This window comes from Rhodnius prolixus, unplaced genomic scaffold (genome assembly GCF_049639745.1).
Source record: "Rhodnius prolixus isolate KJV_2025 unplaced genomic scaffold, Rpr scaffold_5, whole genome shotgun sequence".
Lineage (NCBI taxonomy): Eukaryota > Metazoa > Arthropoda > Insecta > Hemiptera > Reduviidae > Rhodnius > Rhodnius prolixus.
In genome coordinates this window covers 21,822,485-21,839,210 of record NW_027411624.1, presented here as the reverse complement: position 1 = coordinate 21,839,210, position 16,726 = coordinate 21,822,485, and the positions used below count along the sequence as shown (strand labels likewise).

The following is a 16,726-nucleotide window of genomic DNA, read 5'->3' as shown; positions in this document are numbered from 1 at the left end:
TACTCAAATCCACCTGACTTGAGTCCTTGTGACTTTTTTTCTCTTCCCGAAGTTGAAAAATCACCTCAAGGGAACTCATTTTGGGACAGTCGAAAACATTCAAACGGCTGTAACCGACCAGCTGAAGGTTATTCCAGTATCGGAGTTCGAGCACTGCTCTGAGGAGTGGAAGAAACGTCTCCAGCGCTGTGTGGCTTCAGAAGGAAGTTATTTTGAAGGTGACAATATAGAATTGTAATTCTTTTTGAATAAAAAAACTTTAAAAAATCAGTCTCATTACTTAATTTACAGACCACATATTGCTCATAAAAGTACCAGTCTATTTCATCTATTTCATTTCTTCTTCTAGTTTGGTATTAATTATTATTTTTCTCTAGATTACTGCTGGGAAAGCGCCCAGCTTCAATTGTACCATATTGTACTGGTGAAAAAATTAATTTTTTAATTCCTTTATGTTTTTGGGGATCATTTATGAAATAATTAGCTATATTATATATTATTTACTGGATTATTATATAGATGCTAAGTGTGGCAAAGAAATTGTAGACAAATTACCAATGATTCTTTCACATATTGTACTCCTTTAATTTCGTACTAGTTAGCAATTGGTGTGTATCTTCGAGCATCAATTGCAAACCATAAGAACTAGTTTGGCACCCTTTGCCATTTCTTTTAAAGTTCAAATTTTATTTTTATAAATACAAGTAATAATACTGGTACGAACAATCGAATGACATTCACTTATCGCAAAATTTATGCATTAACATTTCCTCGAAATTAGGATTTTTATTTTTTTTAAAAAGCATAAAATCACGAAAAAAACAACGAAGTTAATTTTAATTTAGGAAACCGGACCTTCCGGTCAATCCAAAGGCCACCTAATTTGGAAGATTACTTCCATATTGAGTTGCAATTGATGAACATGAATAAATGGGGTCATACAGTTTACTGAAACAGGATTTTAAACAAGAAGCTGAACACAATCTCTCTCCCATAAAACTGCTTTACAGAATTTCTTTTTTGGGTAAAAATTTTTTCAAATAAAAGTTGTAGCCTTACTTGTTGGGCATTATCGTTGTTGATATTTTCAAAAAAGAAAAAAAAATAGCAATCGTTCAGTAAAGAGGTATATTTATTCTCAAATTCGAAATTTTACCAACAAATTTTATTTAACCCATCCTTTATAATATTACGAAGGTTACAAAATCGAAAAATTTTATACAAATTGTCTTTTAAAGGAAAGCCTGACCAAACATTTCTCCAAGAAATGCCCTTCTTGTGTGCGGGGGAGTAGAATGTAACTATTAAAAGTAGTAAAAGTAAGTAGTAGTATAAGTAGTAAAAAATATTAATTGTACTTTATAAACTAAGTGTCATTAGACGAATATATAGGTTTCTTGACCATAAATTATTCAATTAAGGATTCAAAATTGGCGAGGAATCGGAATGGTAAAAAGACAAGTTGTTGTTTTTATTTGACTGATTCCTCGCCAATTTTGAATCCTTAATTGCAACCCCTATACGGCTCTCTTTCACAAGCGTGCATTTTAGCAATTAATATGTATGTTTCTTTTAAAAAATAATATTGTATATTTACATCATATTATCATTTTATATTATAATTTTAAATACTTCTATGGGCAGAGATTTATATATTTCTTGGATTATTTAACAAATAATTCACTTCATCAACGTTCAATATTTATAATTTTTTGAGTGTTATAATTGAGCCGTTCAGTTGCACAACTCGATTAACTCCATAAAACCAAACAAAAAATGGAGAAAAGCGATGAAATAATGCGCATTTTTTTAAAAAAATTCCTGTTTATAATATAAATTCAAATAAATTTACCGTTATCATTCAGCACCTACTACTTACTGAATTTGAGTTGAATTATTTTAAATATTTACATTAGTGCACGGAGTTAATGAAAATGGTGTCTGAAATAAATTATTTATCAATTAATGGCCAAACAATTTTGGTCGTTTAATAAGTGTTAATCTTTAATTTGGGAAATTTATTGCAAATAGAAGAAGCTATGACTAAAACCAATTGTTTTTGGCACTTAAATTTAAGATATTTTCAAAATATATTCAGAGATATTAGCTGCTCAGAGGAAATCCAGTTGCCGGCTCTTAGATTATCTCTTCCTCAAAGCTTCTTAAATCTCACTCTTTTTTGGTGGCAAGAAACAATTTCAGGAGGTCGGCTTTAGGTGCTAATTACCATAGATATTGAAGTAGTAAAATAATCTCCTACTTTTTCAGGTGGAATTAACGTCCAACTACCAATTAACTGTCGAAGAACGGGGGCCGAAGCTCGTAGATTACTGTAAACAATTTTTGTCTAACAAATAAAAAGTAGTCATACGCGGGATTCGAACTGGTGATCTTCTTCACACAAAGCCACACTCTTGACCACTTGACCAACAGCTGCCCTAATGAAGCAGGTTCTAAATAACAAAATAATGAAAGTATAATCTGATAAATTTACCAAAAATGCTAAACAAAGGAAAATTGGGCATAAATTTACTATAAATATAAATAAAAATGGCGAAGGCGGTTAGGAAATGTTAAATTCAAAAAAAAGAAAAGAAAAGAAAAATACTCTCGCAAATTTAATGAAAGTATAGTGCCCATAATATGGCACTAATTACATGCGAGACAGTTGTTTTTAAAATTAATGGCCAAGATTTATAGCTAACTCCAAACTCATTATTCATACAGTTAATCATACTTAAGAGAATGAAATATTTCGCCCTATTTATACACCACCCAACAACTCCAGCCAGTAGTTTGAGAATGTCTGCTTCATCTTCTTCAGCATCCTCTTGTATTGCTCCTTTTTATAATAAATTTATTCTAAGACACCCACCACTAGCGACCATCTTCACTCTTGCCGTCTCTGTCCACTTTATTCACAGGATTAAAGCTTCCCTTCTTTTAATGAATAGTACCCCCGTCTCCATCAGGCTGTTGAGGGTTGAGGACAGCAGGAAACGTTGCCAAATTAAACAGTAGCCTCCTTCCAGGCAACGTACTATTTTAGGGCTGCCCTCTCCTTTAGCCAGGAAAAGACTAATTGTCCTTTAAGAGAATGGTATAGGACTTCTTTAAATCTCCAAGGATGGATAAGATAGTTTTTATTTTAATTTTTTTGTTCATTAACGAACGAATAGGGGATATAACAGTGTTTCATTAATAATCGCGTAATTATGAAACAACTCTTTCGTGAAATTTAGACCAATTTAGTGTTTAACGTAATGTCAACTATTGAGCTCTTTGCCAGTTTCCTTCTTTGGTAACATCCACTGTTCCCAAACAAGCTGGGACTTCTTTGATTTGTCTTCAAGTTAACCTTAATAAGTGATGGATTAACGACAACGTTAGTAGCGGCTCTTTTGAAATTCCAACGGATATGTTCTTTGATGTCCACTTGTCTTGTGTTTATTTTATTAACTAGATTGTTCCTCTCATGTCAACGAGTTTATCGAAAATAATTTCTCCATTAAACTTCTGAACCTATCACTTAAGTTAAGTTATGTGGACAAATAATGTTATGGTTTCTTTTCCTTTATAGATTATGGCACGATTCTGCCACTTTTAATTTCAAATTTCAAAAATATTTTAACCAGTGTATACACGTCAAACCAAATCTCTATTACGGTGCGTTCGACGTGTATACTCGTGAAAAATATAAAATTGCCATTAACGATAAAAAATCGAAATTTTAATAAAATACATTAAGAATATTATTTGGTAGGATGTTTCCTTTATCTTACCAATAGAACTGCAGTGGGAGCCAGTCAAATAATAAGTGGTTGGTACATGTTTGGTCTCCGCATTAGAGATTGGGAATTACGCACACAAATAGAAGCTCTCAACCCTTGTGTAATGCCATTTTTACCTTAGATAGATGTTCAGACGTCAGTACGAGCATTATTTCATTTTGCACCGAATACAAAGCTCTTTTCTTCCTTGTAAAAGCTGTTGCGTCTCTAGTTAACTAGAGCAATGCATACGTGAAGCGGTGCAAGATTTTGAATGAGCACAGAATGCTCTCTGTAATCTCAAGTCTCAGAAATTGCAGAAAAATTGCTTGCAGTGACTATTACGGACGTTGTAAACTTTTGGTTGTTTTTGCCCTGCGTTCGACGTGTATACCACGTCATTGTCTGATTTTAATTCCGCACTCCGTGGGGGGTTTTTAAGACTAAATTCCACGCTTAACTGGTTAAGTTTATGACTCTGTAAAGTATACAGGCGGCTCCCATACGGAAAGCAGGGACGCAGGGCATTGTAATATACGCCTGATATTGCGCTAAGCCTAGGCAAACTGGGCATTGGCTGGTTACAATGCATTTCTACTGCTAAGATTATAGTGAAGTATAATCAATTCAATAATCGTAATTTTCTCAGACATCTTGATCGCTTTACTAGCCATCAAACCCCTACGAAGTTAATACAAAGCAATATAAATCTGCCTTTAAGGACATTCTGATTAGTATCGAAACATATTGTCTGGGAATCCTGGTATTACACGTAATGAGACGGCAGCATGGCTACCTAGATAGTGAAGGTTTTAATGTTGCCTTTAAGTAACCTGACAACCATTTACGGTAGGATTGGGCTTAGTCTGCGACAGAGGGAACATTTAGGTCTTTATGGATGGTAAGGTTAGAGATATAAAATGGGCCGTTTACTACGGTTCTTAGGATTCGGCGGGTTTGGAAGGTTAGCATTCGGTTATGACTAGATCGTTTGGCTGCCCCTTATAATTTTGAGACCGTATGTCCACATAGAAACGAGTAAGGCAGTAAATATACTTTTTGTTTGGTAGTCAATCAAGAACATTTTTTTAACGAAATTTTTGTATCCATATTTGCAGTCCATCATTTTTAGTCTAATTTGAGGGTTTCACGCACCTTGTTTGTAAGAAATATTTACTTAATTCGCCTTAGGAACTGGAAAGAAGTTTAGACAAAAATAAAAGAAGAGATTTTATTTAGTCTAGAAGAGATTTAAGGCACGTCAACATCTAAGGTTATTGGCGCCCGGAGCTTTTTTCAGTGCTCTCTCGTTACAGACAACACTGTCCATCACCGGACAGTGAGCTGTAAGAAGCTCCTAGGAAGAGAAAATCTAAGGGTCAGCTGCTGGATTCGAACTCGGGACCTCTGCGTGGGAGTCCAGTATGCTAACCTCCTAGCTAATCCCTTCCCTTAAAGTGTATTTGGATTACCCTCCTTTTATGTTGATTCTCTATTGGCGATACTAAGATTCAAGAATTTGGAGATAACATAGTAGGTTAAGGCTGGGTCTGTGTTGGAGAACGGATGAAGAGAATCGTATTTGGATGTTAAGGAAACATTTAAGCAAGGATGCTAACCTGCGGAACGCCTGGATGATCAGGACAGGTTAGAAGAAATACCGTAAATTTGAGGCAAAGGTAACATTTTCATATTAAGAGATTAGAAACCAATTTGACAAAAACATATGTCTATAAAAAACCAAAAAAGTTCATTTAAGAAATCTTAAAGTTTTGCGAAAGATTAGAGAGAATGACGATAACATTGTTTTTCAACTGGATTATTTTCCATCCTTTTTTTTTTCTTTTCAACAGTTGGTGATGAGTCAGTTTAAGTAACAGACTAAAATACAAGGGGGGTTTGGTTGGTTAGCAAAACTGTAAAACTGTTGGGTGGGAGGTTATGTTGTAAGCAAGTGTCTGCGCTCTGAATAAAACGATGAAAGCTTTTGTAAGAATGGAGGGTGTAAAAATGTTAAGTGTGAGTTAGCTTTAGAGTGTATGTTTTGTTGAATTCAGCGCGGCAAATCGGCTAACAGTTCAACTAAAAACTGGTCGAGATCTTCAACAGAGTCAGCTGGCCGAGTAGTCAGTCTGTTGCTGTTGTTCGGCGTGTCAACAAGTTGTACACAAACCTGGGCTAACAACGATCAGTTTTAAGTTTTGTTTTTTTTTATTTAAATGCTTGTGAAAAAGTTGGCGTAAGAATATATAAACCACTTAGCTGACGCTTTTTTTTTAGTTTAGTTTTTATAATTTTTTATTTAATTTAAAAAAAATTGGTGACTGTGTGTTCGAAATTAATAATTAGTAATCATCAACCACGGCGTCCAATACATCTGATATGGATAATACAATCATTTCTGCTAATGGAAATCAGTACCTTAAGCCGGATTATTTATCACCGATGCCGACCACAGTAAGTTTTTTAATATAACTAACAATTTTCACTGAATAACTAATCTGTATGATTCAGTTTTTCGTGGTGAAAGATTTAAAATTTATTTGAATTATGTTTTGTTGATTATAGGTTGTTCAAAAAAAGTGAAGAAATCACTCATTTGTATCGAAAAGTTGGCATTTATGTCAAAACCTTTGTTCAAGGATTTTAGTCCAACAAAACCTAATTGATTCAAAATTCATTCTTTCAAAAAAATGTTCTATAAGAGACAAGCACTAATTTTGATAATTTTTCTTTTGAGTTTAAGAATACTCGGAACATTTGGCGTGGCATTAGTTTACTATCTAATTATCTAAAGTTTATTTGCACATAATAAATGTAATGCATTTAAACAAAAATTGCCAGCTTACATTTCATTAAATAGCAGAATGTTTTAAACCATTGAGAAAACTGATGGAACCAATTAGCAAGCTGTCTGTGCTTTGGTCTTCACAATTATTCTTAATACGAATAAATGGAGCCTAAACTGTTCATTTTTTTTTACTATATTAAATCAAACAATAGTATTTTTTAAATGATTTAAGGCGCGCCATCATCTCAGATTATAGGCGCCCGGTGCTTTTTTTTCAGAGCACTGCCGGCCTCTGGACAGTGTTCTCTCGTTACAGACAACATTGTCACCGGACAGTGAGCTGTAAGAAGCTCCTAGGAAGAAAAAAAAAATCTAAGGGGTCAGCAGCTGGATTCGATCCCTGGATCGCCGCATGGGAATCCAATACTCTAAACGCATAGCTAATCCTTCCCTGTAAACAAATTTTTTAAGAAATTCTATTTTGTTTTTTAAATATAAAATATCTTTTACCTGAAAATTTTATAAATAAATAAATCGGTAGTTTTACCAGGTTTTTTTCACATTTGAATTCTTTGAGAAATTCATTTTTTGCCAATTTTTAATGAGTTAATGTTAGCCTCATTATTATTACTATTATTTGTATTTGTTATAATGAATGCATACTTTTGGTGTCAAATCGTTATTCCTTTCTGTTCGCTGTTTTGTTAATGATATTTATCTTTTTTAAATAAGTTTTATCATAAATCTTGCTAGTTGGTTTTTGCCCTGGGTAACCTTTCAACATAATGTAAGGCTAAATGTATTTTTGTTTATATTTTTAACAAGAACTTCTTTGAAAGCTATTAATTAAAAAGTTGATTTTTTTTTTTGAAACTATAGGTTATTTGTATTTTTTGTAAGTAAAGCCCAGGTGTTTATTTTATATTATATACTGCTGCGTTATCCCTTGAAAATATTAAAGGCGGACGTGGCTCTCTTACAACCCCCGGCTGTCAAGATGAATTGCAGGCCCGTCCGTGTGTCCGTGTGTTGCACTGTGTGACGACAAGAGATGGGTAAGGAGGGGGGGTTAATTTGTGCCAGGCGACAGTTAAGGTTTTGATAAAGGGGCCTTGGGGCAATTAGAGGACTATATATACGTATATATATCTTCTTTTTTGTGCTCTCAACTTGGGAGCCATAGATCAGAATGAACTCGTTGTATATATATATATATATATCTTTTTTTTTTTTCATTTTTTATTTAAATCTTCCAGCTTTGGGGAGGCGAAACGCCCCCCTCTGGTCGTGCTGGGTGCTGGTTTTGGCTCTTGAAAAGAGGAGGTGATTATGCTAGCTAACCCCCGCCGTTACTATGATTTTTTCCTCCACCCTTTCCAGTACTGACTGTGGCCCTTTCTGTGGCCCGCCTTTGGTCCATGATTTATTGCCGCTCATAATTGCCAGCGAAAGGTGATTTATATGGTGCAGCACCTCCAGCCGCATTGCCTTTTTTTTTTTTATTCGGCTCTCGTGTACATGTGCGTGGGTGTGTCTGAATGGAGGTGGGGGGGAAGACTTTCTATGAAAAGCGGAAAACAATTAACGCGATGTCTCGGTGATTAACGGTTTTTTATTTGACTAGTCGATGGAGAAACGTCCGGGAAAAAAAGTTTGTTTTTTCTTTCTATTCATTTTCTAGTAGCTTGATGGAGGGTATTTCATTAATCTTATAGCCATTATTGTTAGCTCATTAATAACGTCAGCCTTTCCAATGATATATTTCTATACTGTCGGCCATAGTGATTGTGACGTAATGTTCTCGCCTTTATTAAAAGACAAAACAATATTTGACTTACAAAATTGATTTCCCTTTGCAGATTGGGTGCAATTGGATAAAAATTAATAAAGGGAATGTTGCTTCTAGATTCCCAAATGTTGTTCAGAACTGAGTTTTTAATTCTTTACTTATTTTATTTAAATACTACTCTGTCAAAGCTAGGCCCAATTAATGGATCCAAGAATGTAACCTGACACACTATTCTTCTCCTATTACCGCCAGGCAGTGAAGCTAATCTCTGCCTTTAGAATCTCCAGTATAAATTAACTTTCTATAACAAATAATTTTCAGTTTCTGTGTTTTTTTGATATTCTTCTAATATCTCCTTTGCAAGAATAAGTCTTCTCAGTACTGCTAGCGTTGCAAATAATTGTTTGATTGTACAAATTGGATATAACTATAAGGAACAGTGTTCAGAGCTCATCCAATTTTGGCCAATGTTTTCTGCCTGATTAAGATTTTCGTCTTCGCTATTCTGTGGAAACACAATTTCTTCAAAAAGTATTCATTAACCTCAGTTAAACTGCTGCAGTTAATTTGTAACTTAAGTACTAAATAAATTCTCCCAGCACTTATATACGAAGCTGAAATGTAATTTAGACTATCTTTTGAAAGTCTTTAGTGGTTTCATGCCTACTTCTTGTTGTAATTTGTTTTTGTAGACCATTATCTATCAACCTGGCATCAATATGTCTTTATAATAAATTGGATAATACATCTAGTAAGGGAAGACATTCACTAGTTCGAAGCCAGCTGCTGGCCCTTAGATTTTCTTGGAGCTTCTTACAGCTCATTGTCCGGAGATGGATAGTGTGGTATATAACGAGAAAACATTGTCCGGAGACCGGTAGTGCACTGAAAAAGTTCCAGGTGCCAATGACTTCAGATGTTGACGACGCACTAAAATTAATTAAAAAATAAATAGTACTACTAAATAAATTGGCGAAGTCTTCGTGTTTTATTCATGCTTTACCTTAACTTGTAATCTTGAGATATTGACCTACATTGTCAGAGACATTACCCCTTTAAATTTAAGAATAAAGCAGGAAATCCTGAGATTATCTGGAGAATCGTAACATATTATGACTAAAGTTGTTCTTTCGCATGTGATCTGGGCTTATTATCTTTTCACTAAATTTAAACTATTGGATGTGGCTTTTAACGTTAGCAGTATCGATCAATATCGATTATATTTACATCTTTTTGTTTTTATTTTCGGTGGATTGTTTTCATCATATCTTTAATTTTCAGTTGCCATCTTTTTCAATTTGAATAATCCCTCTGTCACTTCACAACCTCGACCTATCGCTTTCCAGCCATTCTCCATTCATTAGGGAAGAAATTTGACTAGGCTAAAGTATTTCTACCATATTTCTAGCGATGAGATGGAGTTCCTTCCAAGAAGGAAATCCATTTTGAAAGCAAAAATTCTTTTCAAATATTATTTTCGCTACTGCTCGTAATATTTAAATAAATACTTCACGAGACAAAGATTCAACACAAAGATTGAGTCTTTAGCTACAATACTTTTCATCTTGATTCTCTGATGGAGAATAATTAGAGCCTTCCACAATTGCAATAGCTCCATTAGTCTTCCTAAAGAACTAAAAATATCAAAAATATTTAGGAAAATTTTGCGTTGTTCTTTCATAAGATAGATTTATAATTAATCTCTATCAAAAGTGATGGATCAAATTATTACAGAGGCGTTGACTTCTACTTTTCTAAGTTTTCACCACATACAACATCGACCAATCAAAAAGCTTTTTGACGATCATTTTTTTTGAAATTTGTCAACAATTGACGGGTATGTCCGGATATTATTCCTTAAAAATCTTTCCAAGTGTAGAGCTTTGCCGATGTCAAAAATAATAATAAGCAATAAAAAATGAAGTTTTCAATCTACTCTCTTTCATTATATGCCGCAAGATCTTTTTTGGTACCTGATATATTTCATTCAAAATTAAAATTGCCGTTATTATTCTAGAATACTTTTAAAAAAAATATTTTAAGGAGCTGTTGTCGAGATTGCTGTCAACATCAAAGCAGCTGTGGTGTTCCATCTTCAACCGCTTCTGTCTTTACAACCATCAGATTTTATTAATTATTATAATTATTTGTTTTGCTAATTCGGGTAGCTGTGTTCATTGGATTGAAACACATTCTTAGTTAGAAGGCTTAACCGTGTACATCGGTATTTCCACCATGTTCTTGGCCTTGGAAATTTAAATTATTAATAAATAATATGCAAATATAAAAGTGTGTTTTTCCCTACTGCTTCTCTTACTTCTAATTATTTAATTTTAATTTTTTCTTGTAAGACGTAATTATTATTATTATTATTTTTATATTATTAATCTACTAATTTTTTTGTTTGCAGCTGGATGCTAAAAAAAGTCCACTGGCACTGCTGGCACAAACCTGTTCACAAATTGGAGCTGATTCACCACCGAAGATCATAGAGAAAAAGAAAGAATCTCGTGAAAAAGCCTCACCAGCATCCGTTTCCAATTCACCAAAAGCATCATTCAAACCATACGATCTAGACGATAAACGTTCGAAAACACCGGCGAAAAGTCCACGCGCAACACCGCCAACATCAACTACAGTTTCATCAGCCGCCGCTGCAACCGCAGCCGCAGTAGCCTCGGCAATAGCCGCCAAAGATAAGTACCCTGATGTACTGAAATCTCCATATCTCTATCCAGCTAGACTATGCAGAGATCCTTACTGTACTGGTTGTCTGAGCGGTGGTGGACACGATGTGACCAAACCATGTCCAGCCGGATGTACCCAGTGTAGCCATGTAGCCGCCGCATATGCACATGCCCAGTTGGCGGCCATGATCGCTCAACCGTCCTATATATGCTCATGGATAACTGGTGGCACTTTCTGTGGTAAAAGGTTTACAACATCTGAAGAACTGTTGACCCATTTAAGGTCGCATACAGCCGATCCATTGATGCCACATCCATTACTAGGTAGAAGTTATCCAACGCCGCCGTTAAGTCCACTCTCTACGGCTAGGTTCCATCCTTATACAAAACCAATTTTACCACCAACTCTACCACCCTTTCCATACACACATCCTGGCCTTCCTCCTTATTTTAGTCCATTCTCCTTGTACGGTCCAAGATTAGGTGCTTCTCATCCTTGAACCGTTATCACGTAATAACTTTTTGCGCTATTTGTTTTTCGAATTCTCATCCTCCGAATTCGTCCTGAAAAGATTCTATAATTATATTAATAATAAAAGGACTCTTTGTATATTTTATATCAACTTGTACAAAAACAATAATACTTTTCAGTGTCCAAAAAAAATGTATGTGTAAAGACATTTCAGTTATTTTCTTCTCTTAATTTCTTTTTGTATATTTTTGTTAAATAAGTGTTGTAATTAATAACCAAAGCGAAGAAAAATGGAGAAAATTATATGAAAATGAAAAATCAAGGTGATATTGTGAATGTATATAGTCTCTTTATATAATAATATATATAAATATATAAAAATAAGAATATAATAGATAATAGTTACCGCATGCACACACAATGATGGAATACATATTCTATGTAATATCTCCATAAAATAAATAATTTATATATATTTGAAAAATGAGGGAAATGCAATATTATAATTTTTGCATTAATAATATGATAAAAAAAAAGCATATAGATTTGTATTATTTATTGCAATAAACTGATTTGTTTTTTTTAAAAAAAAACTTTATTAATTTAATTCTAACATCCATTAATGATTTATTTATTGTTCAGGATAATTATTACAATTTATATCATCCAGAGAATAAATATAAAAATAAATAGGAAAGGTCATAGCAATATATCATTAGATTAATGATGACGTGTTTGGTGATTTAATGACCCGCATTATTTTGCTAATCATTATAAATTATTGCTTATTAACTTTTGTTTATAGTTATTTATTTAAAATTTGAGTTATTATGTTCTTTTTTCTTTTTTTTCTCATAATTAACTTGATGATACTTTCTCGCAGCGATTCTTCGTGTAATTTACATAATTAGCTGCTGATCTTTTCAGTGTAGGTGCAAGATATACAACTTTATTTTGATTGGTGAAAGTGCTGTTTTGTTTGAGTTGTAAATCTTTCATTTCAAATGCTTTACGCTGTAGTTAATATTATTGCGTAACGCATATAAATAAATACATATTTTTCTACCTTCAGTAAATTTGGAAACAATGAATTTTCGACTTTCAAAATGTTGTTTATATAGAAGAAGTTTTGTTAGATCAAAAAATTGAACTGACATTTTTTGTTTAAATTAAATCAGGTCATCAACTTTTAGCTGCTGATTTATGATACAAAATTTGTTAAGTTATAATAATGTCTGTTATACGAGGGTCGTTTGAAAAGTCCGTGCAAAAATAAAAACTACTTAATTTTTTGGGGTAAACCTTTTTTATTTTTCAACATAGTCTCCTTTTAGGCTTATACACTTCGTCCAACGCTGCTCTAGTTTGTTGATCCCTTCCGAATAATAGGATTTGTCCAAGTCTGAAAAATAGCCATTCGTTTCTGCAATCACCTCCTCGTTTGAATAAAATCTTTTTCCCGCCAGCCATTTCTTCATATTGGGGAACAAATAGTAGTCCGAGGGAGCCAAGTCTGGAGAATAGGGGAGACGTGAAACGACTTGGAACCCTATTTCCATTAATTTTGCGACCACAACTGCTGAGGTGTGAGCTGGTGCGTTGTCGTGATGGAAAAGGACTTTTTTGTGGGCGTTTTTCTTGCAGCTCGGTTTTCAAACGGTCCAATAACGATGAATAATATGCACCTGTAATAGTTTTACCCTTTTCCAGATAGTCGATGAGGATTATTCCTTGCGAATCTCAAAAGACAGTCGCCATAATCTTTCCGGCCGAAGGAACGGTCTTCGCCTTTTTTGGCGCAGATTCCCCCTTGGTAACCCATTGTTTAGATTGTTCTTTGGTCTCAGGAGTGTGGTGATGTATCCATGTTTCATCCACAGTGACGAAACGACGCTTAAAGTCCTGCGGATTCTTCTGGAACAGCTGCAAACCGTCCTTGCAACACTTCACACGATTTCGTTTTTGGTCAAGCGTGAGCAATCGCGGCACCCATCTTGCGGATAGCTTTGTCATGTCCAAATGTTGATGCAAAATATTATGTACCCGTTCATTCGAGATGCCCACAGCACTAGCAATCTCACGCACCTTCACTCTTCTGTCATCCATCACCATATCATGGATTTTATCAATGATTTCTGGAGTAGTAACCTCAACGGGGCGTCCAGAACGTTCAGCGTCACTTGTGCCCATATGGCCACTCCGAAAATTTTGAAACCACTTATAAACTGTTCTAATGGAAGGTGCAGAGTCACCATTATGTTTATCAAGCTTCTCTTTAGTCTCCTGAGGCGTTTTGCCTTTCATAAAGTAGTGTTTAATCAACACACGAAATTGTTTTTCGTCCATTTTTTGAAAATCACTCGACTTCCTCGATTCAAACGAATGCCAAACACAAAGAAATAGACCGATCTGGCTGAAACTTGGTGTGTGTTCTTCCAAGAGATGTTACTAACTAAACATAACCTCGATAAGCGCCAGTAGTGCTATCTCTCTGACTTTGCACGGACTTTTCAAACGACCCTCGTATGAGCGAAAAAATGGAATTAACTCGTGAAAATTTTCGTACAATGATTTATTACGATTTTCGACGTGGATTATCAAGACAGGAGTGCATCGATCAACTTACTTCCACTTTTGGCGATAAAGCCCCATCCTTTGCCACTGTGAAACGCTGGTATAACGAATTCAATCGTGGTCGTCGTTCGCTCACCGTGGAAGTTGTTGTTGTCGTGGAAGTTGGTCCAAAATCAGTTGTTGTGTCAGAAAACATTGAGGCTGTGCAAAAACTAATAATACAAGATCGTCATGTGACATACTGTGAGATTGAGGCAACCATAGGCATTAGTTCCACCAGCATATATAAAATATTGCCGTGATCATTTAGCCGTGAAAAAGGTTTGTTCTCGTGGGATCCCACATAATCTGACAAAATCTCAAAAAGATGCTCGTGTCGATTGGTGCAAACAAAAGCTTAAGAAATACAATGGCGGTGCTTCAAAAGACGTGTATAAGATTGTAACAGGTGACGAATAATGGATATATTATAACTAAACAGCAGTCGACTGTATGGGTGTTTCAAGATAAAACCAAATCCAACAAAAGTTGTTCGCGCTCCAAGCACTTCGAAACAAATGGTCGCCTGTTTTTTTTTCGGAAAAACTGGTCATGTGGCAACAGTGCCTTTAGAGGAACGTAGAACGGTCACTTCTGAATGGTACACAACCATTTGTTTGCCGGAAGTCTTCGATGAAATAAGGAAAACAAACAAGCGCCGTCGGATCATTCTTCATCAAGACAATGCCAGCTGTTACACATCTCGTCTAACAACCGACTATTTGAGCACTCAAAAAATCTAATTAATGGGTCATCCGCCGTACAGTCCTGATTTGGCACAAAATGACTTCTTTTTGTTTCCGAACGTCAAGAATAAATTACGTGGAGAACGATTTTCGTCGGCAGAAGAAGCCGTTGATGAATTCAGCCATGTTTTGGAGGTGTCTCAAGCGGAATGGATAAAAAAAAAATGCTTTGATAAGTGGTTCGAACCCATGCAGAAGTGTATAGATCATAAAGGAGAATATTTTGAAAACCAATGAAGTCATTTTCAATGACTTACTGTTTTTTGTTATTAGGCTCAAAATATAAATAGTGCACCTCATATAGCAGACATTAATTTAACAAATTTTTTATTATTTTAATTTAAGCAAATAAGCTTGCAAAGCATAGTTTTTGTTTTCTAAGAACTCTAGTTCCTGATTGAATACAAAAATTGATTCAAAATCATTTTTTGACAACCAACAAACTACTGAATTTAACGAAAATGTTTTTGATTTTGATGGCCTTATCACCACTCTCCTAGATCGTTTCATAGCTCCTTTGGGAGCTATATAGCTCACTATGGTAGCTTGTGCCCTAACAGAAGGCACAGGATTGATGTCGCTCCAGTTAGTGGCCAAGATGATGCGCTAGTCGGCCATCTGGAACCGGATATTTTTAAAGGAAATATAAAAATTACATTATAAAAATACGGAATTCGTAGTGAGTATAATAAATTTATAATACAGGAAAATACGCTGAGTGTTCCAAGAATAATATTGAGAGTAATTTAATTTAATCAAAAGGTTCTATTTTATTTTTTTATTTAAAAAATTCCTACGAGATTAGAGGTTATTTATTTTAGTTTTTTCCATTTCAACTTCTCTACACAAAATCACAATAATAAATCACCTGTGTTATGACTCATCAGAAAGCTAAAGATTCTTGCAACTAATGCGTCACCATTTTTAGTTGGAAAATGATAATTTAAGTTGAGTTGGCTTAATGTGTGAACACTTTCTCTTTTTTTGACAGGTTGACGTGTTTATGTTTAAGATCTTTATTATGAAGTTTAAATTGATCTTATTAATTTGAGTTAAATTTAAATGCAAAAAACCTGTGATTTTTCAACTTCGGGAAGAGAAAAAAGTTACAAGGACTCAAGTCAGGCGAATAAGGAGGCTGAGGAGCTACAGGAATGTTTTTACTGGCCAAAAACTCTGGTTTATTGAAATTGCTGTTGTGACAAGGAGCATTATTGAAGTCGAAGATCAAATGCATGCTGATTTGTTTTTTCGATATCCACGAAATCGTCCACAATGAGTTTCTACCTCAAGGTCAAACGGTCAATCAACACTTTTATCGAGAGGTTCTTGAAAAACTTCGAAAAAGGGTCATTCGTCTGAGACCAAACATCAAGAACAAGTGGGTGTTGCACATCACGATAATGGTCCTTGTCACACAGCAATTTCAATAAACCAGAGTTTTTGGCCAGTAAAAACATTCCTGTGGCTCCTCAGCCTCCTTATTCGCCTGACTTGAGTCCTTGTAACTTTTTTCTCTTCCCGAAGTTGAAAAATCACCTCAAGGGAACTCATTTTGGGACAGTCGAAAACTTTCAAACGGCTGTAACCGACCAGCTGAAGGCTATTCCAGTATCGGAGTTCGAACACTGCTATGATGATTGGAAGAAACGTCTCCAGCGCTGTGTGGCTTCAGAAGGAAGAATTGTAATTCTTTTTGAGTAAAAAAATTTAAAAAAATCAGTCTCATTACTTAATTTACGGACCTCGTATATTATTTGCAATTCAATAAAAATCTTCAATCTTCTGTATTTATAATAAAAACTGATATCCTTCTATATCGTTTTGGGGATTAACTCTTAATGAAGAAGATTCAAAA

The 16,726-nt window shown here is 34.7% G+C and overlaps 1 protein-coding gene across 1 annotated transcript; it reads left to right on the top strand.

The window, feature by feature from the left end:
* The first annotated feature begins 5,777 nt into the window (after positions 1-5,777).
* On the top strand, positions 5,778-11,781 carry LOC141457754 (zinc finger protein Elbow-like). The gene is made up of 2 exons (XM_074134982.1): positions 5,778-6,227; positions 10,761-11,781. Exons 1-2 carry the CDS (start codon positions 6,153-6,155, stop codon positions 11,535-11,537), a joined length of 852 nt encoding a protein of 283 aa, XP_073991083.1. The 5' UTR covers positions 5,778-6,152; the 3' UTR covers positions 11,538-11,781.
* Positions 11,782-16,726: the final 4,945 nt, after the last annotated feature.

Coding starts and splice junctions, on each gene's coding strand:
- LOC141457754 (XM_074134982.1), top strand. CDS start 6,153: ATGGATAATACAATCATTTCTGCTAATGGAAATCAGTACCTTAAGCCG. Junction 6,228..10,760: donor TATCACCGATGCCGACCACA/GTAAGTTTTTTA, acceptor TTTTGTTTGCAG/CTGGATGCTAAAAAAAGTCC.